This window comes from Symphodus melops (assembly GCF_947650265.1).
Source record: "Symphodus melops genome assembly, chromosome: 21".
NCBI classification, from domain to species: domain Eukaryota; kingdom Metazoa; phylum Chordata; class Actinopteri; order Labriformes; family Labridae; genus Symphodus; species Symphodus melops.
Window position 1 is genome coordinate 13,627,171 of NC_136711.1, and position 24,747 is coordinate 13,651,917.

A 24,747-nucleotide genomic window follows, 5' to 3' on the forward strand; every position below is an offset into this window, starting at 1 on the left:
GCTCATATATATTTAAGTTGCGCAGCTATTCTGGACATTACGGCTGTTGTGTGTTGTCAACAGTAAATGCTAACCAGCGTGAAGCCAGGACGAGATGGTGTCCAACAAGCCAGTGTTATTGCAACAAACGTTAATACGATTTCTTCAGATTCTTGCGGGATGCCATTTAGCTGGCTAGTTTAATAAACCCGTGTCTATATCGACCTCTGTTACATCTCAATCCGGGTGAGTGAGCGACAGGCGCGCGCATTGATCAAGCTAACAGATAGCCTGCTTGCTAACTTTAGCTGGAGGTGAATTAGCCTGATGTGGAGGCAGGGTTATTGTGTGGGTGAGGAAAATATGGTATCGTCTGGTTTTAATGACACCTCAGGCATGCTTGTGGTAGCTCATAACGTCAAATCAACTAAACTGGTTTGTTATCTTGCAGGAAAATGAAATAAATTAGCATAATTAGCTCCAAGCTCTGCTCTTCTTGATAGCCTGGGATGTGGGTTGACTTGCAGGTTGTAGGAGGGCTCAGTTACTGACTGATTAAGCTTGTCTGTTAACCACAGTATTCAGTGTTTATATCTATCATGTGACTACTAACCAGACTAGCATTGCCAACAAGTCCATCTATAGATTTGGACACTGAAAAGACAAGTCATCATCAGTAAGACTGTATTCTCATTAAAACATGTCTGCTCCTTTACCTACATTATAGATGCAGTTTACATTGTGCAAACTTATCTTAAGTAAAGGGTGGACTAAAACATTTGCTCTAGTTTTGAATGCATAGACCGCCAGTGGGATCAGGACATGTTAACTAAAATGTGTTAAAACAAGAATATGTTATGCCTTTGTGGAAGTCTGATCTGTCATGTTAGGATTCAGTATTTGCTGATTAAGTGGAAAGAAAGAGTTCCCACTTCTCCTTAGGGTTGAGTCTATAAGGAACTGACAAACAACTTTGTTTGAATTGCATGTTGTGATGTTCTTTTCTACAGCTTTCAGAGTGAGGACGAAATGACACAGCAGAGTGTTCGGCGCTGGACGCCCAAACATGTCGCCAAGTGGCTTAAGGAAGAAGGCTTCTGCGACTACGTCGACCTGCTGTGCAACAAGCACCGACTGGATGGCACCAGTCTGCTTGCCCTCAGCGAGTACGACCTCCGCTCGCCACCCCTGGAGCTCAAGGTGCTGGGGGACATCAAGCGCCTGATGGTGTCCATCCGCAAACTCCAGAAACAGAACATGGACGTGTTGGAGGAGCTGGGTCTTCCCTTCGACGGCCACTCTCCGTCAGGTGCAGGAGGCACTTTGGACTGGCTCTGTAATGGAGACTCGAGCAGAGACTGTGACAGCACTGACACCGCTCCAGTGGGAGAAGAGTATCACCAGTACATGAATGGGAAGTACAAGCAGCAGACGAGGAGACTGGATCCAGAATACTGGAAGACAGTGCTTAGCTCCGTCTATGTAGTGTTTGTTTTTGGATTCACCTCCTTCGTCATGGTCATCGTGCACGAGAGGGTGCCTGACATGCGCACATACCCTCCGCTGCCTGATATTTTCCTTGACAGGTATGTCTATGACAACTAAGACACTCTTAAACCTTTAGTGTCCAACTTGAGACATTGGGTAGCCTTCAAAAATATCAAAAATATCAGTATGCTTTTCCAAAGGGAAAAGTGAAACAAAAATACATATTTAACCAACTGTCCGAATATCACAGCAGATGGTGGACATAATAATTGCCCTACTTTCTTGGAGCACATTTCTATTATTGTCCTCACATATTCCTGATGGGCTAGCTTAGGTTCAAAAGGATCTTTGAGTGCTTTTTAAGTGACCTACTTTTTAAGCGCGGAACAGCTTTGAGCTTCTCATGAAAAAACATTTTTTAGTTTACAGGAATATCAAGTAGACATCTGTGTGTTTTTTTTCATTAAAATGAAACGCCTATGAAGGATGCAGAAACGCATAGAGCTGTTATTTCAGCCAGAACATCCTTCGTTGTTGTTTTTTTGAGGAGTCAGACTAAAGGTTATGAACTTGAACACATAAAATGTTCAAAAAGGTTTGGCTGAGTATAGATCAATATGGATATTTATCTCAATATAGAATTGTTTGAGATGTATTCTGATAAAGGAAGCCTCAAGAACTTACTTTGTACTAACTGAGTAGAGGCTGTAAGTATACATAGTTAGCGTCCTTAAACTGGAGCATTTTATTATATTAGTTTGGAAGATTTTAAAACCAGGATAACGGATCCTCTGACCAGTTTGTGCACGTTTTACGACTCTCATCTCATCTACTGTTTGCTTGTTCTTTGTTTTCTGTGTGAAACATATTATGCCGTTGTCTTGGCCAGGATTCCCTCGTAAAATAGATGTTCGTATGTCAATGGGAAAACTCCTGGTAAAATAAAAAGTTTGCAGACTGTCGAACACTCTTCAGCAGAATCTGCTCGTCTGAACTAGAGCATCAGAGGTCACCCTCTCTTTAAATCAACCTGACCTGTTGGTTTAAAACGGTAATGAACTTGGACAGTCTATATGATTCCATTTTTTTGTTAACAGTATCTCTATCTTCTTAGGGGTATGGTTGTTCACTTACCCCGTTGCTCTTCCATCACCAACTGGTCAAACAAATGCTTTTCATTGAGAAGTTGGGCTGTCTGTACATTTCTTTGCATACTTTTAATAAGAACCTTTCATTGCCAAGCCCTTAGTGAAATGATATAAAAAAGATCCAAGCAGCAAATCCTTTATTTACAATACTAGTCCAGAGACTGTTTGTGGCTTTGTAATTGATTAACGATGGAAAATAACGATCACATGCTGATATAGTTTGTTTTCATTCCAACAGTGTGCCTAGAATACCGTGGGCCTTTGCGATGGCTGAAGCATGTGGAGTGATCCTGTGTAACATCTGGCTGTTGGTTCTGCTGCTTCATAAACACAGGTAGAGTCCTGACAGTATTTCATGTCCGTGCAGGAGAACACCTTCAGTGTGTTCCTTCAATCACCACAGTGAAAAAAAACCACAAGTTAACTGGTTCTTCTTGTAATGATTTCTAGGTCCATCCTTTTGAGGCGCTTGTGCAGTCTAATGGGCACAGTGTTCATGCTGCGCTGCATCACCATGTTTGTCACCTCCCTGTCTGTGCCTGGACAGCACCTGCAATGTTCAGGAAAGGTAACGCAGGGAATTCTGTGTGTATCATTACCCTGAGCATTTTTTTTTTCTGCTTCTCGGTTCTGATGGTTTCACCTTCCCTTTCTCACTAGATTTATGGTGACATGTGGGCTAAACTGCAGCGAGCGGTGGCCATCTGGAGCGGTTTCGGGATGACCCTGACAGGAGTGCATACATGCGGTGACTACATGTTCAGCGGCCATACTGTGGTCCTCACCATGCTCAACTTCTTTGTTACAGAATGTGAGTCCCATCTCTTTCAAACACTACTCACATGTTGTGCTTTAAGAGAGGAACACAACCCGTTTACTTTAAATGAAGGAAGATATTGTTTTTAGGTTGGGGTGTTGTGACTCATGACCAAGAAAACGGTGATCCATGTTTGTCAACATTGCCCTGTTGTCGCCATCTGGTGTCCTTCACTAGTATTACAACTGAAAGAAATAAAAAGTTCTGTTACATAAATATTCAGTATAGTTTTAATTTGTGTTGTAAACAAAAACAAATCAGATTTCATACATCTTGGTTGTAATTTTTACAGACACGCCAAGAAGCTGGAACTTCATCCACACATTGTCCTGGGTCCTGAATCTCTTTGGCATCTTCTTCATCCTGGCTGCACATGAACACTACTCCATCGACGTGTTCATAGCCTTCTACATCACCACCAGACTCTTCCTGTACTACCACACTCTCGCAAACACGAGGGCCTACCAGCAGAGTCGACGGGCTCGCATCTGGTTCCCCATGTTCTCATTCTTCGAGTGCAACGTCAACGGGCCCGTTCCCAACGAGTACGGCTGGCCATTTTCACGACCCGCCATGATGAGGAGGATGATTGGATGATGGATGAGGAATCAGCAGAACTGTCAGACACTTTGTAGCCTGTGCTGTTAACGTCTGCTTTGTCTAGTTGCCAACTCTAGCAGTGTGTGACATTTTTACATCTACAAAGACAAATGTTGTGGTCCTGATAGCACCGAAGGCCTAATGGAATACACAGAACCATATCTTCTGAAACTCCAGGAATCACCTTTTCCCCTGCCTCCCTTTAACTGTTTATGCAGATAGAACTACAATACCCCTAAACACCCTTATTTATTTGAAGTTAAACACCTTGGTGTCTCATTTTCTGTTGCATATTTTCCCTCCAATGGGATAGGTTGAATAGCAATTTTTATTGTACCTCATGACCTGAAGTTGGTGTGTTCAGACTAAATGCAAAGTATTTTTATTTTGTTTTTTTAACACAACTTTTGTTGATACAGCTGCTGGAGTGTATTTGAAATATTTAATAACCCATAAGTATTTACCTTAAGCAGCCAATGCAGTAATGCTAATGCAAAGTTGGTTCATTGTTTGTTACGTGAATCAAGGTCCAGATATTTTCCGAAAAATATGTTGTAGCCTCGTCTGAGTCTCTAGTGTTAGGGTGTAGAATTGTAAATCTCTAAATGCCCGTAGACAATAATTCTGTTATGGTCCCTCATCAACTTTGTTGATAACAGGCTCTTAGAGCAAAAGTGTAATTCCATTTTTATTTTTTATTTTTACTTAAGGTCTATTATTTTAACCTGGGAGGACTTGTAATCTTATCCAATCATGTTATTCAACAAACTTAAGCCTCTTAATATGTCCTTGTGTTGCCTTTCTAGAAATCGTGCCGGGAGAAATTGGATTTGCTTTTTGTCTGAGACGCCTCCTTGTTTTTTTTTTCTTCTGGATAGTAAATGATATGAAGAAAGCCACATTACAAACGTTTTCAAGCAGTGCAACAGTGTAACTTCTGATTCACAACAGTTCTCCGTCCTCTGTGCAATTACGATCCCTGATCATGCCATGGTTGGATTGGATACTTTTTTTTGTCTAAATAATTTCTAAAAACAGCACCATGGACCACTGTTTAAGCAATATGTAAAGTTCAATATTTTCCCTTTGCTCTTTTCTGCAGTGCAAATATTGCTCCTCATGTGGAGAAACAGATCTTTGCCATTGTTTCAAAGTCTTTTTCATTCCTTAAAACTGTGATTTTGTTTTTACTATGTAACAAACAGTTGCAGGAAAGAGATCTGTGAGTATTTTTTATTGAGCCGGCCTTTTCCTCACCAGTCCTAAAAAACAAAACAAATACCTTGAATTCAGCCAAAATATGGAATCAAATTTTTTTTTTCCAGTTGTCTTAAATATAATTCCAGTTGCCATTTTTTTTTAGTGTTGTGATGGCTGTCTCTATATAAATATGTTCCAAATTGTTCATGTTTACTGTTGAATATTTGTAATGTCCTTTATTTTATCCTCATAGTGTAAATGACGAGACCTCGAACATTATGAGCTTTATCTGACAATAATGCTTTAGAATGAATCTTTAGTAATAGTTGTTAAACGTACCCTTGAATTTGTATTTGTTAATATTAATTTATTTCATTTTGTAAATGTGTATAGGTATTTTTATATTTCATGTACAGTGTTCTAGCAACATGCACATGGAGAAATATGTTTACAGTTGCTCTTAACTAGGTACGGTATTTGTTTGAAACACAATGTGCTTTCTAAGTGTAATGTAGATTTCAGATGGGCCTCTACATTTCATGGAGTGTAACCTGCGACTGTAGTAAGGGGATGTTGTAATTTACTTTTATTACAGCATGTTAGGAACATGAGTCTTCTAAACTAACTTGACAGTCTACGTTTCAATTTGTTAAGGAGTGATGCGGTTGTGTTCATACACGCCATGTTACACTTTTCATGTCTTGTTCAGTCATTTCCAACATTAAAAAAGCTGAAATTAAAGACAAAGCACCTGTCTGTCCTTTCCGCTCACATGACACAATTATGCCTAATGTTTAATGTAGATAAATACGGTGCATAGTCTTCAGCAAGCATATAAGATATTCTATTTATACAACTGTTGAAAGCTTTTTAACATATTTATCATTATTGTTTCTTGGATGATGAGGGGACAATCTTTATATACTTGAAACTTAATTTGGATAAAGGGGTGAGAAAATATGTTCATAGGCCTACAAGAAAAAAAAAAGATGTCACTTTCTTTTGTTTAAAAAGTCTTGAAATGGACTAAACCCTTAAACTAGAATAGTTTAACTGTGAATAATGGACAACCAGACTAATTTAAGGGCAAGTTTAAAAGTTATTTGTATTATTACGTTTATTAAACGCGGATTTAACGATCTAAATTTTCTTTCTCTTTGGCTGCCAAATATCCTTCCGCCAGCGTATTAGTTACCATGGTTATTTGGAAGACTTTCACTTGCCGGTGCGCAAATTGTAATTGTTAAACATGGAAAATTTGAGCCCTTACAAATCATAGGATTTTTTTATTTTGCTGTTGCCAAACCACACAACATTAACTAAATAATAATGTACATATTTTTGTAAATTATCACTTTGTCCCTTTTTTTCAAACAGGCACAAGTTAAACACCTACAGTGGGGTCCTGCGGCGCCGAGGTCAGGAGGGTGCTTGTTGCGGTGTCTCCTCCATATCGTCCTATACCGGTCTTTACTGCTTTATCAGCCGCTTTTTCTCCTTTACAACTATACAGCAAACTCACCCACAGCTGTAATACTCGGTAAGTCACAGGCTGAATATTTCCTAAGCTTTACCAACGGTGTATATTTTATTGGACTTTGTTGAAAGACGACAGTCAAACGACCCATTTGCTAGCTTAAAAAAGTCCCCTCAACCCTCATGTGATCCAAGTCCTTCCTAATATTAAAGCAAGCGTACTAGTGACAGTTTATTATTGCGAATTGTTGGAAAAGGTCAACACCTGATAGTGAAGCAAAATTACGATTGAGCAAGTCGCAGTAAAATATCCTATTTTAATCGAAGTTAAAGCATATTTCCACATGAAAACATTGTACTCATATGATAATTTATTGTGCTGGATTATGCCTAGTATTATTACTAATGGATAAGATTCGTTAAGGACGGGTGGGGTAGGGTTAGGAGGGATGCCATGACAGCTTTAGCCTTAGGATACTGTTGTGTGTGTTCTGGTTAATGTTAGCAGGCTTTTAGAGAAACCTTCAGTTTAACCTTGACACGACATCAGATCCTTAAAGTAACCGAGGCCGTTTGACTCGAAAGAAAAGTGACACTACAAGTATCTTTTAAAAGGAATGATGTAACGTGTACACATTTGTATTAACAGTGTTGGTAAACCAGGACAATTAATTAATGATGGTCGTAGAAGTGGCAAGATAATGCAAGTTTTTCTTTGCACATCCTTAAACACTAAAGTGCATTTATCATGCTATTTAACAATTCTTTTTTGCTGCAGGCGAAATGGCAGTGCCTCCAGCATATGCAGACCTTGGGAAATCAGCGAAGGACATCTTCAATAAGGGATATGGTAACTAGAAGCTATAATTGTGAATTTACTGACCCTCAGAGGAGATGCCCACAGCATTAAATGTATCAGGCCATGAAGTAGTCACTCACTGTCATTTTCCTTGCAGGTTTTGGACTGGTTAAACTTGATGTCAAGACAAAGTCTTCAACTGGAGTGGTGGGTTGAACTGTTACTGTAATTAAAAAAAAGTCATTGCAGATATAAGTAAAAAAATAAATAAACTATCGATTGCAGCGTCTGCAGTTAGCTCTACATCAAATTAAATGCACACTTTTTGATAGTTGATGATCTCCAGTCTGTTGCAATATTTTCAAATGTCGATGATTCCATCTTTTAATCACTATAGGAGTTCAAAACTTCTGGCTCATCCAACGTGGACACCAGCAAGGTCACTGGAACCCTGGAAACCAAGTACAAGTGGTCCGAGTACGGGCTGACGTTTACAGAAAAGTGGACCACAGAAAACACACTGGGAACAGAAGTTTGCGTTGAGGATCAGGTAAACTAAAATTTCTGCTATGAGATTAATAAACCATCTCAACACAACATCTGACGGATGTCTTTATCCTTTCTCAGATTACCAAGGGGCTGAAGCTTACTTTTGACACCACATTTTCACCAAATACTGGGTAAGCTTTCCTGCATTTATTAATCGTAAAATCAAACATGCCGTCATTGTACAGTAAACCCCTATAAACTTCCTTTTCTTTTTCTTTCTTTATTTAACAGCAAGAAGAGTGGCAAGGTCAAGACAGCTTATAAAAGGGAATATGTTAATGTTGGGGTGGATGTAGATTTAGATTTCGCTGGTCCCACTATCCATGGAGCAGCAGTGGCTGGTTATGAAGGCTGGCTGGCAGGCTACCAGATGACCTTTGACTCAGCCAAATCCAAGATGACACAGAGCAATTTTGCAGTTGGCTACAAGACTGGAGACTTCCAGCTTCACACCAATATGTATGTTTTTGTTTTTTTTAGTTGACAAAAAAAAAGTCTGATGTGTGGGATATTTTTTATTACTTGTAACTAAAGAATATATTTCCTTTTTTTATTCTCAGAAATGATGGTGCGGAGTTTGGTGGATCCATTTACCAGAAGGTAAACGACAACCTGGAGACTGCTGTCAATCTCGCCTGGACAGCAGGAAACAATGGCACTCGCTTTGGAATTGCTGCTAAATACCAGTTAGACTCCAGTGCCTCCATATCAGTAAGTGCCTCTTTTAATCCTCTCCCAAGGAAGGGATCTCAAAATGTGTAGACAAGTTGAAATGTAATGTAGAATAAGGCCATGTGCACAAGTGACTGGTGTTTGTGAGGATTTTTTAAACTGCTTTGATGATACATAAACATTTTCACAATGCACTTGAATATTTGACATGTAGCTTTTAGATTTAACTTTTATTTGTAAAGGGACCATGTACAATATTAAACATAATTGTTGCCATTTGATGTAAATTAAAAAGCGACGTAAGCGACTGTGTAATATGTTTTTTTATTTATGTATTTTTATTTAGCAAAAGTACGTAAATGAACCCAAATGTTCCTCGTAGTTTTCAAACCCAGATAAATGTTATTTTTGTTCATGGTAACATTGGGTTTCAGTTTCATCAGCTGTCTTTAAAGAAAGCTCAGAGAACACCAGGTGACACAAACATCATCGGAGCATGTGGAAGAAACATTGGCTAAATGTTTGTCTGCTTGTGAAACTTTGCAGCTATTATACTTCAGTAATAAAACATGACATTACGTGAATAGACCTAACATTTATATATATATATTTAATACATCAGCTTGTCCATGAACATATTTTCTGCTTGAATCAGATATTAATAATGGATCGTTATTGGTGGAGAGCACTGCCTTGATCCCATTCTAATTGGCAGCATCATCAAACTGTGTAATCTCTTTGTTATTGATATGATTCAGAGACTCACGGCAGCTGAAGCTATCAAACTAGTTGAATGAATAAATGTAGATGTTTGTATTGTCTTGCAGGAAATGCCCCATTTGATCTTTGAATGTCACTTCAGTTTAAATAATCGGATTTTTTTTCTTCTTTTCCCCGAAGGCTAAAGTGAATAACGCAAGCTTGGTAGGAGTGGGATACACCCAGACTCTGCGACCTGGTAAGAAACAATTGTAGACTAATTTACAACCCCTACAAAACCCAACAGACCTCTCTACCTGTCAATAAAAAAAAAAACATAATTATGTTTGTGTTTGTATTTCAGGTATGAAACTAGTCCTCTCTGCACTTGTGGACGGGAAGAACATCAATGCTGGTGGTCACAAACTTGGTCTGGGCCTGGAGTTGGAGGCATGAGGATATACTCGGCCATTGAATTAGTAGAAGAGGACCTTCTGCGGAATCTGACCACGGGCTCTCACATTGGGTCAGCAACGAATATTTTAAAGGTGAAGGCCAAAACAAAAAATAATAATCCCAGACCTTGAGCACTCTTAGGATGTAAACCTTTCCACCAGCCTCCTGTGGTCATGGTATTAAAAATCAGATAATGTTTCAATGGTATGTTTATGAATCAGTTACCCCCTCTGGCGAGTTATCCTCATTAGTGATAGAAGAACCCTCCTCTGGTTGCATTGTGTCTGGGAAGGGTTTCCAAAAACAAAGGCACGTTACTTTGCTGAAGTGTGATAAACGTAGAATGTAAAGCTGAGCTGTTATTTTGCACAGTAGAATATACACTTATTTAAGCGCTTTATCCTTTTATTTGCACATTTTATTTATATTTGGTAGGTACTTCAACAGAATATGTATATCCAGATCGAAGCCAGTGTGTTGATTGCTTCACCTGTCTTTCTGTAGAGGCTTAATTATCCTGTGCGATGACTTTGAGATCTCTGCTACCTACGTAAATAACTGCTTTTAAATGATTCCTCCTCTTCTCCCAGTGACTCGAGTGACAATATCTGAGTGAATCATCCACATTTTTCCACCCATTTTTGAAGAATATGACACTAATTGAGAGGCAGTTACTGTGTTGGTGTATGTCTACCCTTTGCAATAAAGTCCTTAAATCCACCAAAATCCTATCCTGTTATTTGAAAATTATATATCTTAAGAAATAAAATGATGCACTACCAAATCAAAGGTCATATTCAGTTTTTCTTCTTGATAATAAAAATCCTTTATTTTTTTCAAATGTAGCATGTGTATGTGGAAAATTGATTTTAATTGAGGTATAGATTTTGAAGTGTAAAATTACAAAAAACAACAAAACAGAATTTCACAATGTCCCCTTAAATTGATGGCTCTGACAGGATAGCTGACCTAGAGCTTGATAGCCAGTGTGACACCGTCTCCCACTGTGAGCATGCTCAAACTGATTCGGGTATCTTTGTGCAACTTCTTGTTCAGTTTGTCAATGGCCACAGTGTCTACGTCCTCGGGGGATGGATTTATCACTTTTCCACTCCACAGCACCTGCAGCAGGAGAAGGAAAATGTTTATAGGTTAGGCTGTGTAAAATATTCAGCGAGGACGGAAACCTAAAATACTTGTTCAGGGGGAAAGCCCAGCTTACATTGTCAATAGCAATGATGCCCCCTTTCCTCAGGAGTTTCAAAGACCTTTCAAAGTAGTTGTCATAATTAACTTTATCTGCATCAATAAAGACGAAGTCAAATGTGTCAGCCTGGCCAGCAGTCAAGAGTTCATCTGAAAAGCAAAAACAAGAGGTGATGCTAACTCAATGAAACAAAGAAAGTGTGAGAATTTAACAGCATTTTCTTGTATTCAAGGTCATTATAAAGTTTTGATCAAAAAACAAAAACTTTAAAACAGCAGAGATATTTCAAATATTTGCAGATTACATTTGAGGAAATCAGTTTTATTTTAATTTTATTAAACATATTCAGAATTTTTTTCACCAAGTCACATTAGTGTTTATAAATTGAAGGACTGAAGCGACGTGTATATGTAACCGGATGACCTCTTCCATGATTGACGCACGACGTAACTTTAAATTACGTCATTTACGAATTACGTCTTTTAGCGGTTGATTCAAGTGGGAACATTTTTTCGAAAAGGAGCCCTCTGTGTGTTTGAAGCTAACTCGTAAAGAAAACACTTCAGCTTTTATGCTATTTGAAGAAAGAAGAGGAGCTGTAGACGGCTGGAGTGCAGGTACCAAAGTTTACAGCGTTTAGCTAGTTGACCTAAACTTCCTGTGTGATTGACCTGTGTTGCTTTCGGGATTTTCTCTTGTTTGTGGTTGGCTTTGTAAATTAGCATCCATCTAGCTAGCTGGTCAAAACACAGCTGCTTGTTAATTTGTCGCAAATACAGCGAAGGAGGTGTATTTCAGTGTATTATTTCGGCCAACATAACATTACATGAAGTGGATTTAACTGAACTGAGTCCCACAACGTTGAAATGTATTTAAGCATCTTATCAGCAGGGTGTTGTACATTATATATTGTTGATATACAGTATATTAGAAAACCGAAATGTAAATTTTAGTTATTTCACTTTTTTCATTAAGTCTTTACCCTTAACACAAACAATGTTATTCTGAGATACAATGAGTCCAAAAGTAAAGGCAGAAGTAATGTACCTAGTTTAACAAACTGTTAGAAGTCAGACACAACAATAGGGCTTAGTTTACATCTCAACTCGAGCAATGTTAGGTTTAAGGATCAACCACAGAGAGACTATTACATTCATGGTTTTTAGCTGAAATAATCCTCTGACTTTGAAGTGATTTATGTAAGTTTTGCTTCAGGAAGTGTAGCATCTGTTTAAAGCAGAACAGTAAGTTCAGACAGATGTAGAACTGTACCCAGTGTTTTCAATGCCGGCTGGATGCGCAGATCAATTTTATTATCGACTTCAGCCTGTAAAAAAACAACAACAGAAAAACATTTTCAATATCAATAGTACAGCAGATGAATGTTCTCATGACAGATGATGTGGAGCACTACATCAGGGCTGGTTAAGGATTACATAAGTTCTGAATACTTTGGTATCCTGGATATTATTTTAGGTTAATGACTGACGTATAGTCCATGTTCCAATTCTTATGGTTGCAATAGGCATATGTATGTAAACCGAAGATAAAATCCTTACCCACCAGCTAACATTTATCTTAAATACTGGGTGCTTTTGATGAAGTTCGTGTCACTGAAGAAAATAGTCATGATACGTTTTATGTTTTTTTTTTTTTTTTCACTTTTGAAAATGACTTGTGCATAATCCAGCACCCGAGAGAATCAAATGTATCATGGCATGGTCTGTTGATTTGTTCTGTAGTCTTTTAGTTTTTATGACAAAATAGTGAACCTGCTATACAAAATGTATTAGAAGTGAACGACAACATATCTTTTCTAGCTGGATTATTAAAAAAAAAAAATCTGCTTTTTACCGGTAATCATTCATTAGCTTAGTGAATTACGATATATTAAATGCGAATGGTACCTCTTTCCAGAAGGGTTTGCCAACATTGGTGTAGGTTTCACTGATGTCACAAGCCACCAAAACTCCATCATCAGGCAGAGCCAATGCAATGTTCAGAGTGTTGTAACCTGTGTAGACTCCTGTGAAGAGACAGCAATGTTTGACAAATTAAGGAAAACAATAATGGAAGCTTACAGTACCATTAACAATGAGATTGAGTTTTTAATGAACAGGCCTACAAGTTACATGTTTTTTTTTAATTCTAAAGGCTATAGTTCCCATATTAAGTCCTTTTTTTGGGTTCATATATCTAATGTATGTGTCTACTAAAGTACGTTCACAGTTGTTAATGTTTGACAAAGTGTCTGTTTTCATGTACTGCTGCTCAATGCAGCCTCACTCATCTGCCTGTGTTTCTAACGTTCAAAATCCCCCTCAAAGTGAGAGAGAGAAAAAGAAGAGTCTGATCTGATCCCTCAGATTCATTCATTTGTCGTTTGGCTTGGTTCTCAGATATGTCCCGCCCCTTTTACCATATTGGCAATGCTACTGTCAGTCAGAGGGGAGCCTATGGGCTTGGATCAGTGACGTCTTTGTCTTGTGACATCACTCCACACATTTTCAACGACGGGGAGCGTTTCATGCGGCTATTGCTACTGCTAACAGGAGGAGGTCGGAGAAGCCCCGTTTCTGCGAACTTTGAATTTTTTCAAATAGATGTGCCTAAACATGCACGAGACACCTGGAAAACACACGAAAGAGCATTTAAAAGCAGAATATGGGACCTTTAATCACTGGGAATAATCAACTTTGGAGCAATTGTGACGCTGAATTCGGCCTTGATGAAGGGCGCTTTGCACAGCTCCCAAAGCTGCTCCTGGCAGCAGGATCAGCACCTCGAACAGCTCCACACCGCTCAGTCCTGAATATGGGGATTTAAGTCAAGTTTGCGGTTTGTGGGTTAGATGTGGTTGTTGACTGACAGACATTTTCGCAGGTTGGATTCACTTTAGTAAGGAGTTGACTTCTACCAACCGTGTTTCTTGTGTGTATGTGTGTGGGGCGCCATGCTTTGAAAACATTTCAAATACAAACCAATCTTTTTACATTAGGTTTAAATGATATATTTAGTTTATTGGGGTTCATAGTGTCTGTGCCCCAACTACAGCTCAGATAATGTAAACTCACCAATCTCCAGTGCTTTCTTGGCTTGAATCAGTTTTGCCAGATTGGCCATTAGCTGTGACTGCTCGCACGCAACCATCATAATGTTCATTGGGTCTTCCATTGTTTTCTGAAATCAATGAGCAGAAACCAGGTATATTAGTTTTACCAATCACACCATTAAAACGTAATTACATCCAGTGACATCAGAGGCTTAATCCGTTCCAGAACACAAACGTATTTTAGAAAACATCCTCACCAGCCGGAGCTTTGTCAGAACCGGATGCTCCCTCATGGAGTGATTGAGGACATATTGCATCAAGGGGTTCGTTTTTCCCCCAAGGTGGCTTTTGGAGATCATTCTGGGAGATTTCTTTTTCCCTGAGGGTCAACATGAAGCATGAATTAATTACAAAGTTCTTAAGAGTATGATGGTGTGACAGGACCAGCAATCCAGTCGATTCATCTTTTCGAAAAACTGGCATCTGTTCCAGTTATTTTACTGCAGCTTTATTTGATTTGAGAGTAGATACAATACAAGTGATCTCAGTAGGTAACGACCAGTTATTACACCATCTGCAACCAATCCAGATAAAGAAATGAATACTGGAAATTGTAAGACACTAAAGCCTGATAACCTGAGGGCAACACAATGAATCAGACGAGACTTAGATTCTTATGACATCTTTCTCTGTGTTTCTGGTCTGCATTAAGTATTGTCTGATATTTATCAGGATGCACATCACTTATATGTCCTGTACATCCCTTTAATATTTACTTTTGTTTAAAGGCTAAGCACATTTGTATTTACTACCATAAATGGGGTGCATTGATGTTAAAGTGAACTTTGTCCTGGAAGGTTATTGACTTGTTTAAATTCAAGCAGCTGTGTAAACTTGATGCAGTGAAATGACTCTGACTGTTCTGTATAAAAGTGAAACGCAAACAGGTTTTACATCATACTGGACCCGTCTTTAAAGGTCCACTTCTTATTTGCACACGTTATGTAAACCTTATTCTGGCACACCCAGTGCATTTCTGGTTTATCCTCATTCAATTTCTTATTTGACTGCATAAAGTAAGCCACAATTATAGTCGTATATATGTAAGACAAGGTGACTACTACTCATTCAATTAAAAAAAAAAAATCTACTTATCTACTTAATCCTACTTATCTGAAAAAGATGAGTCCTTGTTCAAAGTCCAAATAATGGTCTTGGAGAACTTTACCTTTAAGTTTGAGTTTATTATTCTTACAAAAAAAAACATTCCACAAGAAGACACACTTAATGTAGGGCTAAAGTAACACCCTGAAAAGCTATCTGTAACCTTAAAATAGAGTGTCAAATACTTAGCAGAATTGTATGCTTAATTCCCCCCGCTTTTTGAAAATGAAATTTTTTAAAACAATTTTCAAATTAATTTTCATATGCATTCAAATTTTCAATTTCACTTCTTTACTCCAATGACAACTTTTTGGGACATTTACACTATTTACTTTCAAGAAGTGTACCGAAAAGCCACTTTTTGAACAAAAAAAGAGAACAAAGGCTGCTCTCTCACACACTGCGCTGTAGTGATGAAGTAAGCTCCTACAGCTTAAAGCAGATAAGACAGGTTACCTTGGTGTTATAGCGACGCCATAAAGCTTTAGAGTCAAGAATTTAGGCGCAAGCACCTTTTGCTCTTACCGAAAAAATAACCTGCGACAAATACAACTCCTAGTGTGAACGAGCCAACCAGGGCCTCTTTGGAAACCATGCGAAAAGACATACCGGTAGTGTAGCAATATTACCACACCATTGAATTGACCACCGTTCAAGCGCCTTCCGCGTTTGGCCCGAGCCTCGTACCGTAATACTGCGAGTCGTGGCGCAGTTCGACAAGTGCAGCACAGTATGCATCTACGCGTTTAAAAGTCTCCCTTCTCCATTCATGTGACATGTGATGTGTTTTGCAGAGATGAAACGACGAAATAATCAACAAACATTCCAGCTAATCTAACCAAGGCATACCAAACGGAGAACTCTCACTGAAGGCGCAAGCATATAGTGAGTTTGACAAATTCCCTCATGATGAAACACGTTATAGACACTTTCCACATGTAATATCATCCTCATGCAGAATGCACAGAAGAAAAACTCACCGCAAAGTTGCGACTATGGTCAGTTTGGTCTCAGTGAGCTATCTCCTCCTTCCTGTGCAACGAGCCTTCAGAAATTGGGTCTCTATGTAGATAGATGTAATCGCAGTCATATGACCGGCAGTGAGTCTCATGATTGGGCTGTACATCATACGCCCATTGTTGCGACTCACTGCATGCGTGCAAGGAAACCCCTTTTTTATGGGTAAATGTCAGCAGGTACACTAAGTTTATTAACCGAATGGTGAAATATATCAAACATACTGTGCTTCACCAAAGTGTCTGCACGCTGTAAATGTTGGATATGTTGGATCATAATCTCAAATGCTACATTCATTGATGGATCTGAAATAAGAGAAGCAAATTAAAGGCTACTTAAAGTATAATCTGTTAAAAAAAAGAAAGGGGAAAAAAAACAGTCTTTGATTCTTTATAATTTATTGTTTCAATGAAGTGTAATCGTTGGTGGATTATGTTATTACATATTCATTATTATGTAAGTAGCACTGTTCTGTTGTCTTAATCTGTGTGGAGGCTGTCAGATTAATGTTCATGTTATACCTCTGTAGTTAAAGATTTGTTCCAGTGAATGGTGTTCCCCCAGTCGCTACGAAATCATTAAAAAACACTATAAAAACAATGTCACTAAATAAATCAGTGTTATTTGAAAAAAGAATGAAAGTTGATAATTAAGATCTAAAGAAACAAATCATTTGCATAGTAGCACTTAAACAAATATAAACATGTAGTATGGAAAGACGCAATGTTCTGTATTCATTCTAGATAGTGTAATCGATAGATAATTGTTTAAGACACACGGGTATTACTGGCACGCTCAGGTAGCACATGAGGCATAGATCTTTTTATTTTATTTGTCAAACATGGACAGAGGCATGAAACCATGCACACGTCCCACACTGCTCTTAGTAAAGAAAATGTGCAACACCAGATGTGCGGTAAAAGCTCTGGATTGACGTCTCAATTTGAATGACGTCGAGATGGAGAAACTCAGAAAACAGTTACAATTAAAGCCGCAAGCTGAAATTAGTTAGCTCTCTGACCACTGTCACAGTCTGCATCGTGTAAAGAATCTGTTTCAGCTCTGGGTATAAACACTGCTGCTTCGTCTCAATATCATGATTTAGTTTTGAATTCCAGAGTTTTGATCTCTTCTCTTGTTTTAGTTCTTATTTTTCCTGAGTGTTTCTGTGTGAATGTTTCCTCGTGTTGTGTTATGTCGTTCACTTGTTTAGTCTTCAGTGTTTCCTGTTTTATTTTGTAATGTCTTCTCCCTGTGTCTCTCTGTGTTACTTTGTAGTTCTCAGTGTTGTCTGGTTTCCCTCCTGTCTTGATTACCTGATTAGTCTCACCTGTGTCTGATTACCACATGTCTATTTAGTGTTGCTTCCCCTTTGTGTCTCTTCATTGTAGTTCATCGGTGCAGTTTGTAGATGTGTCCTGTCAGGTTGTTTGGATTTTCTTGTTTCCTGTTCTTGGTTTTGGATTTATTTTTGAAAAGTAAGTTTAGTTTTGACTTTTTTATGATTAAATAAATCCTTTTTTTGCTCCCCTGTTTGTTTTTCAACCTGTGATCATTGCACTCAAGGATTGCAACAGAGTTTTTATATAGACTTTCTTTTTAGATAGGAATCACTTTGTCATTCATACATATATTTTTTAGTATAAAGGGTAAATGGTTAATAATTCTTACATATCACAAGGAATTTTTAAAAAATAGCACCGATGCTGTCAAGTTGTGTTGTGTAGCTTTTAAAAAACAAACGATACCCTCATTGTTGAAATGGTTTGTCAGCACTCTTCTCGTAATAAACCTTAAATTGACCATGATTTAAAAAAAAAAAGAAGTTTTTTACAACACAATTATTAAAACCATATACTAATAAATATGATAAAAAGGTGGCAAAAGGATGCAGTACAGGTGTTCAAACAGACAGGGGCAGTGTTGTCAAAGTAATAAAGCTCACTAATGCTGCACAGTTCAACTCATGAAATAAGACGCTGATGGAAACTCAGGGAGGCCTTCGACTCTATTGGCTAATAATCAACATTTGGTTTTGGTGCCTTTTGTTTGTTTCAGTCATAGTGATTTTTAAAATCTGGATTGGGCAGTTTTCCTTGAATAAAGCACCAAAAAAATCAACGCTGAGCACATCGCAGATAGACAACAGTATGGGTGTGGAAAGAGAAAACGCAGCAGCAACTAGAGATATGATGTGTTGGTTTAAACGCAGAGAGAGTGAGTGACCCGGGAACTGTCGTTTTAGTTCAGTGACTGTGCTTTATTTGAACACGTTCATGCTACCTCCCTTTTTTCCTCCCCTCAGACATTGATGTGGCAAAGCTTTGCAAAAATAAATCATGCAGCTTTTTTGTGTAAAAAACACAAAATATTTTGTTCCATATATTTTTAACATTCATAATGGTATACACACTTTATTCATCACTCTGCCTTTTATTTTAGAGCCCAACTGATATTAGCAAGTGACTATCAGTATTGGTTAACTTCATCCAAGATATTTGCAGATGTGACTATTTATTTATCAGTCCAATAGAATTTCATCCGAGTATCTTTGTGTAACAATTGCATTTCCTGTACCGGCTTTCACCAGCAGAGGGCGCTGTACGGATTACAACAAGCATCATCAGTCTCCACTGAGCGTGTCAAGTGGTGATGCAGAAACATGCTCAGTTCCTTTCCAATTAAGTCATCGTATCTTAGCTATGAATATTTCTCACAAATGTTTGATGACTGCACTTTAGGGTTCAACACAATGAAAGTGCAAAATAGATCCAATAAAGATATCGACTAATTTATCTCTTTCTCTATCACCGGTATCGGCCCTAAATGTTATTTATGTTCACTTTACTGTCAGTATTACAATGAGTTTATCTTTATTAGTGTAACATTTAAAAACCTTTTGAACATCAAGTCCCTTTACATGTGAGACAAGGATCTTCAATTATTTAACTCAAAATTGTACATCACTTGCAGAAACGCATAACCAGATAATTATAGATTTATTTTCAATTCATTTCAGGCAGAGAAAACAAAGGAACGGAAGTGAAACTCCTAAAGTTCAAGAAAGGGTCAACGTTGATCGCACTCAGTCAGGAGACATTAAGCCCAAAATGAAGAAAACCTTGAACCTTGAGGACAAAAATGACTGTGTGTAAGTATTGAGACAAATGATCTTAAGGTGGTAAAAACATGCCAAACCCCAGAAATAATCCTAAAAAAAATTGAAAATGTCATTTTTCAAGAGCAAATTTGCCACTCCACCTAAATGCCTTTAACTCTTATTCAGTAAATGTAATTTAATCTGAATATTAACTGTTTCAGAACAAAAGTATTGTGCTTTCAGCAGCGTATGTAAGGCTGAAAATCAGCCAACTCTTTTGAAACAGTAGCTCAGACTCTCCCCTTTCCCCTGTCTTATAGGGGATGAGAAAAGTGCAGACATGTATGAAATGTTCCCACTAGAGGGGGATATAATCCTTCTTTCATAGAGTTATGCTTATCAAACAATAACACAGAAAAGGACACTTCTATCCCTCATCAGTGATCGAGAGCGTCATCAAATCCCGTGCATGTGAAGTGACACAGTAGGAAGGAAGTGTTGTTGATCCTCATCGACAAAATGAATTCCCATGTTTCTAAACGATGCCCGTGTTGTACACGTTCCACCTGATAGATAGTTTACAGTGTGAACTCTCTCTGTTTCCAGGTGATGCTCCTGGCGGGGGGGTCGGGGGGTGGAAGTGAACCTCCAGAGGGCGGGCTGAGACGCTTCCAGCCTGGCTGCTGAGGTGTGGAGCCGGCCTCAGGGGCTGAGCCTCTTGGTGAGTAAACATCATAACAATCCAGCAGGGACACACGCTCCTCGGGTCCGGGGGGGGGGGTGTTTTTTTTTTTTTTTGCTGGTTTGCCAGAACAATGTGTGACACTGTTGTGATGATTGAATTTTATAGGCCGGTCCCGGACTCCAGTCCACTGTCTGTGAGGAGAAGTGTTTTATGATGTCACATGGCGGGATGATTAATGTGCTCTGAAATGTGTGGGCCTTCTTTGTGTGTGTGTGTGTGTGTGTGTGTGTGTGTGTGTGTGTGTGTGTGTGTGTGTGTGTGTGTGTGTGTGTGTGTGTGTGTGTGTGTGTGTGTGTGTGTGTGTGTGTGTGTGTGTGTGTGTGTGTGTGTGTGTGTGTGTGTGTGTGTGTGTGTGTGTGTGTGTGTGTGTGTGTGTGTGTGTGTGTGATGAGGCAATATTCCGTTTTTATCGCATGCATTACTGGAAACTTTACGAGTCTGTTATCCTTCTCCACAGAGCCTTCAGAGAACTTGTTAGGATTGAAATGACCCACAGTCTTGTTCTTTATTAGTTAGCAAACATGCCCTACAAATTTCAAATCAGACTCGTCAGACTTCTCGGCTTCCCCCGGACAATGAAATGTCGTGTAAGTCTGCTCCTCTCAACTCTCGAATTTGACTTTGGCAGCAGTCCTTCTCTTTGACTGACAGATGAGCGGGCGATACGACTCCATCAAAAAGTGCAGCCTGACAGTTTGATTTGACAGCCCTCTTCAAACCAAATACACCCTCTTGTTCCTGGCACTACATCAACTTGACAAGAGGGAAAGTGGGAGAGAGAGAAAAAAAAGAAGCGATGATGTAGATATCTGTACTCTGATATAGATTTCACCGTGATAAAAATCCTAGAAACAAAAGTCCATGTTCTGCCATCATTCTTCTGTCTTTGACAGTGTAGTTCACCTCTCTAACACAGAAGCAGTACAGCAGGCTGCTTTTATACCGTCTTAGGCTGAGGTCTTTTTGATGGTCTACTTATTTATGTTGACATTGATTTTATAAAGTCCACAAAATGTCAGAAGTTCAAAACATTCAAATATAAAGGTAACTTATTTCCTCACGCCTGCAGCAGCATCACATTGTGACGTATGTTAATACAATGTATATTCTTAGAAACCGTTTCAAAAAGCTCATCAGCAAACTTTAACAAAAACTTATTTTATTTTTCCCCCTTACAAAGATCCAACTTCCAGTAGAAAAATTAAGTTGAAGATGTATTTTTTCTAGATGACAGTAATTTAATCCACAAACATGCTGCTGCATCCACTCTCACATCCTGACACTCATTTTTTTTTCTTTCGCTCTACACTTAGATCCATGACCTCAGATCTCATCAGCACTCATCTTTGTTCTCTGTTTAGCAAAGTCGTCTTTGGCCCAAAGTGTTTGTAAACATCTTTTTAATCCCTTATTGGACGTTTGCCATCTTATTTAACATCTATGCTAAACTGGACCATTGGACTCTAGCAAACTCACTCTACTATTACTAACTGTCTTATGCATTAATTTCCTCCTGTTTACTCTGAACTAGGAGAATGTGCATTTAGCTTTTGTGCTTCAAACACGTGAAATTATTTACAACCGACACACTCAGGATGGACGCTCTCATTTCTCTCAGACCAATCAAGTCGATTATTTCAAATCACTTCACCTCACTGTGCAATAATTTTCACCGCACATTTCTCTCACTTTGCATTTGTTGTAATTGTGCATATTTTGTTTCTTAACGTCGTTGCAAATGAAGGAATCTTCATTAATATTTGAGGCTTCACTAAAGGTTGACCTATAGAATAGCTGATGTCAACTGGTTAGTAAGAACACTGTAATGCAGTGCTGGAGTCTTAATGCACACACCTTTAGACTTTTCAAACCTAAGACCTATGGGTAAACATGACCCCGTTAATAGCCATCAAACAACTGCATTAGTCAATAATTCATCAGTGTGAAATGTTTGCTGCCATTAGCAAGGAGGGAGGGGGAGGGGCTACACAAAGTTGTGATCGAGCCACTAAATATTCTTGTTCTTGTGCTGTCACCACTCGAGTGTGTAAATCCTCATCATTGTGATATGCCTACATTCCCATCTCCCATTTGGCTAATAAAATGCATAGACCTAAATGATTCATGGCAACCATTTACATAATTCATAATTAAATCACAACCTGATGGCTTGGAATTTATTAGTAGTGAAAATGCATGTGTGGCCGTCGCGATCTGCTAATTAATATCTTCAGTTATCATCGGCACATTGCTCACTGGGCCGGCTCTATGGGGCAGGAATAATGCAATGGAACAACAAATTATCAGTGCATTTAAGTGGGAATGCCTCGGAATGATCGCCACAATATGCATTTGCCTTAAGAGCTTAATGGGGGAATCTGTTTTATCCGAGTTGTCACATGTTCGGACTAATCATTTCGAGCACTGTAAAGATTAGAGCTAATGCATTTGCTCCCTCGAGCTGCAGGCTGCAGGGCGACTTTAAAAAAAAACGGCGCTCTACACTTTCCCAACAGCCCGCTGAGACACATGCACCGCTAACAAAGGGCATACATTGTTTTCATTCATCGCTAACTATGTTGTAACACTTAAACATTAAGGCGACTAATTGACAGGAAATTGATCCACCACAATTTTAGTCGTGAATCATGCAGTTCTCCATGCTCATTCTGGCTCTTCAATTTGTTAGAATTTACAGCTTTTTAAAACAGATTGACATTTTGGACGATTGTGGGGGAAAAAAGGCACGTTATTTTGTTTAAAGCAAATACATCTGAATTCCGGTAACTAAAGGGCAAGTTCACCTAAATTTCAAAAAGGCACATCATTTCTCTTCCATCTAGTTGTAGCCTCATAGTTAGTGAGACAACAAAAAAGACACAGAACTGATGCACATTTAAATGCAAACATTAAAAGTACGAGTGAATACATCACAGTACCATCTGATTGCTAAGAGTGAGGCCAACAGACTCAACATGTTCAGAATACCACCAATACTTTTGGCAAAAAACAATGAACATGTGAAGCCAAAAGTTCATACTTGAAGGCTGATTAGGTTCAGGTTGTTCTTAGGACTAATGAAAGGTAATAAAACACACAGATTATAGACACAATTGAGAATAATTGATTAAAATTGCTGCTGGTAAAGTACGTCATTTGTTTTTGCTGAGTACGGCTAACATTAGCATTGCTAGCACCGCCAGCCATCCACACGCCTGTTCTAAATGTGCTTGCACATCGCCGATATAAGAACACCAGTTTACATTCAACCACATACTACAACATACAACCTCTCCATTTTCGAGATCTAAATCCTGTCAAACTATGTTGCTTCAACAAGATGATATCAGTCCACTGTCCTCGTAGTAGAGCAGGAAGATCAGCTACTTAAACTGGAGCTGCTGTCAGTCTGCGGCTAACAGCCGGTGGCTACGTTGCAGTTTGAGACTAAAATTTGTTCGGCATTTAAGGCCTACATATATAAATATTCATAATTTGTTCAACTGATAAGTAATTCTGGTGATGACGTTTAACCGTTTATTCGACTGAACATGCACATCCAGAAATGAGGTATTTATCCATGAGGTTTCAGCCTCAACCCTAACACAGTTACTGTAGGTTGGATGTGCTAATGTCTACAGAAACAACCATTGCAAATCTTGATAAATTAACCCAGAGTTACCAGAACGGTTTTTAGTGCCATTTCTTTGATCCAACAAACCAGTGTATGAAAAATACAATTGACACGTTCTTCAGTAAAGGAAGGTCACACTGCTTTCACTGCAGCTTGTAACAGCTGCAGGTTTCATTATCTTTAAAATGAAGGTCGGTGTGACTTTCTGATGACATCGCTCTGTTTTTAAAAAACACTCATGTCAGGCTAATGAACTTGTGTCTGTAAGAACCATTTCCACTCGTCATGCGAGCTCAGAGTATCCTTAGTTTGAACATTTAATTCAGGGCCAAACATCCACTAACTCTCCCCCAGCGGTGGACAAACAAAGGGGTCCTCTTCAGTAATTGCCCCCGAGGCTTCACCACTATCTATTGATCTGCTGTCACCCAATTTCTCTGTGACTTATGCCCTGCTTAATTCCCATTACTGTGCACACTGAAGCCTTATCAGGGAGAACAATAGGCTCGTTGTCACTGAGGGCAGAAAATATGAGCGCGCCTGTGACAGTGTGAGCACAAACTCATGACTCCAGCTCCTCGAGCCCTCTCCATGACCTCTCCGCTCACGTATGCGGCTGCTTACGAAGACCCGTGTCGGAATACTAAACTCAATCCGGAGTGCTTGCAGATGAATCAGAAAATTGGATCTCTTCTTTTGTTTCATGAAAACGAGCCCTCAAAAAAAAAAAAAAAAGAAGAAAAAAAAACCAGAGGGGGCCGGCTCCTTCGCCATAAAACTGTCTCTGTGATACGTCTCCAGCAATGATGATTCTGTGTTCCTGCGTGGCCCCTCTCTCCGCGATCTGCTATCTCTTCCTTCAATTATATGTTTCTCTGCGCTTTTAGACAAAGAGTAATAAAGCTATAAATCGTGCGTCCGGCAGAAGGTATAGACATTCTGTCT

At 38.9% G+C, this 24,747-nt stretch overlaps 4 protein-coding genes across 31 annotated transcripts in view; 3 read left to right on the forward strand and 1 right to left on the reverse strand.

Moving 5' to 3' along the window:
- The first annotated feature begins 28 nt into the window (after positions 1-28).
- samd8 (sterile alpha motif domain containing 8) lies at positions 29-5,980 on the forward strand. Of its 2 annotated transcripts, none has more exons than XM_079372485.1 (6): positions 29-225; positions 990-1,565; positions 2,854-2,949; positions 3,066-3,183; positions 3,276-3,426; positions 3,725-5,980. In XM_079372485.1, exons 2-6 carry the CDS (start codon positions 1,009-1,011, stop codon positions 4,027-4,029), a joined length of 1,227 nt encoding a protein of 408 aa, XP_079228611.1. In that variant the 5' UTR covers positions 29-225; positions 990-1,008; the 3' UTR covers positions 4,030-5,980. The 2 variants fall into 2 exon arrangements, with proteins under 2 accessions (XP_079228611.1, XP_079228612.1); XM_079372486.1 differs by lacking the exon at positions 29-225 and adding an exon at positions 275-655.
- A 638-nt stretch (positions 5,981-6,618) lies between these two features.
- LOC306842317 (non-selective voltage-gated ion channel VDAC2-like) lies at positions 6,619-10,609 on the forward strand. Its single transcript, XM_079372490.1, has 9 exons — positions 6,619-6,772; positions 7,487-7,558; positions 7,665-7,714; positions 7,905-8,057; positions 8,135-8,187; positions 8,288-8,515; positions 8,617-8,767; positions 9,629-9,686; positions 9,792-10,609. The coding sequence occupies exons 2-9, from the start codon at positions 7,492-7,494 to the stop codon at positions 9,881-9,883; spliced, it is 852 nt and encodes a 283-aa protein (XP_079228616.1). The 5' UTR covers positions 6,619-6,772; positions 7,487-7,491; the 3' UTR covers positions 9,884-10,609.
- Positions 10,610-10,684: 75 nt separating this feature from the next.
- LOC306842318 (catechol O-methyltransferase domain-containing protein 1-like) lies at positions 10,685-16,404 on the reverse strand. 2 transcript variants are annotated; one of them, XM_079372492.1, is made up of 7 exons: positions 16,287-16,404; positions 14,400-14,521; positions 14,165-14,270; positions 12,998-13,116; positions 12,363-12,417; positions 11,106-11,239; positions 10,685-11,005 (listed from the first exon to the last, which is right to left on the reverse strand). In XM_079372492.1, the coding sequence occupies exons 2-7, from the start codon at positions 14,499-14,501 to the stop codon at positions 10,853-10,855; spliced, it is 669 nt and encodes a 222-aa protein (XP_079228618.1). In that variant the 5' UTR covers positions 14,502-14,521; positions 16,287-16,404; the 3' UTR covers positions 10,685-10,852. The 2 variants fall into 2 exon arrangements, with proteins under 2 accessions (XP_079228618.1, XP_079228617.1); XM_079372491.1 differs by lacking the exon at positions 16,287-16,404 and adding an exon at positions 15,832-15,935.
- A 3,211-nt stretch (positions 16,405-19,615) lies between these two features.
- The window catches only part of LOC306842319 (uncharacterized protein), a 169,590-nt gene continuing 164,458 nt past the window's right edge, over positions 19,616-24,747 (forward strand). For all 26 annotated transcript variants that reach the window (XR_013781690.1, XR_013781691.1, XR_013781698.1 and 23 more), the window contains exon 1: positions 19,616-20,144. The gene's annotated coding sequence lies outside the window, so the exon portion shown is untranslated. The remainder of the gene's footprint in view (positions 20,145-24,747) is intronic.

Bases quoted from the DNA above. Each gene is read 5' to 3' on its own strand.
- samd8 (XM_079372485.1), top strand. From the start codon at position 1,009: ATGACACAGCAGAGTGTTCGGCGCTGGACGCCCAAACATGTCGCCAAG. The intron at 1,566-2,853 runs GTATGTCTATGA...TCATTCCAACAG, and splicing joins CCTGATATTTTCCTTGACAG to TGTGCCTAGAATACCGTGGG. The intron at 3,184-3,275 runs GTAACGCAGGGA...CTTTCTCACTAG, and splicing joins ACCTGCAATGTTCAGGAAAG to ATTTATGGTGACATGTGGGC.
- LOC306842317 (XM_079372490.1), top strand. From the start codon at position 7,492: ATGGCAGTGCCTCCAGCATATGCAGACCTTGGGAAATCAGCGAAGGAC. The intron at 7,559-7,664 runs GTAACTAGAAGC...TTTTCCTTGCAG, and splicing joins CATCTTCAATAAGGGATATG to GTTTTGGACTGGTTAAACTT. The intron at 8,058-8,134 runs GTAAACTAAAAT...ATCCTTTCTCAG, and splicing joins AAGTTTGCGTTGAGGATCAG to ATTACCAAGGGGCTGAAGCT.
- LOC306842318 (XM_079372491.1), bottom strand. From the start codon at position 15,913: ATGTCTTTTCGCATGGTTTCCAAAGAGGCCCTGGTTGGCTCGTTCACA. The intron at 14,522-15,831 runs GTAAGAGCAAAA...GTTGACCCTCAG, and splicing joins TGTCGCAGGTTATTTTTTCG to GGAAAAAGAAATCTCCCAGA. The intron at 11,006-11,105 runs GTAAGCTGGGCT...CTCCTGCTGCAG, and splicing joins GCATCATTGCTATTGACAAT to GTGCTGTGGAGTGGAAAAGT.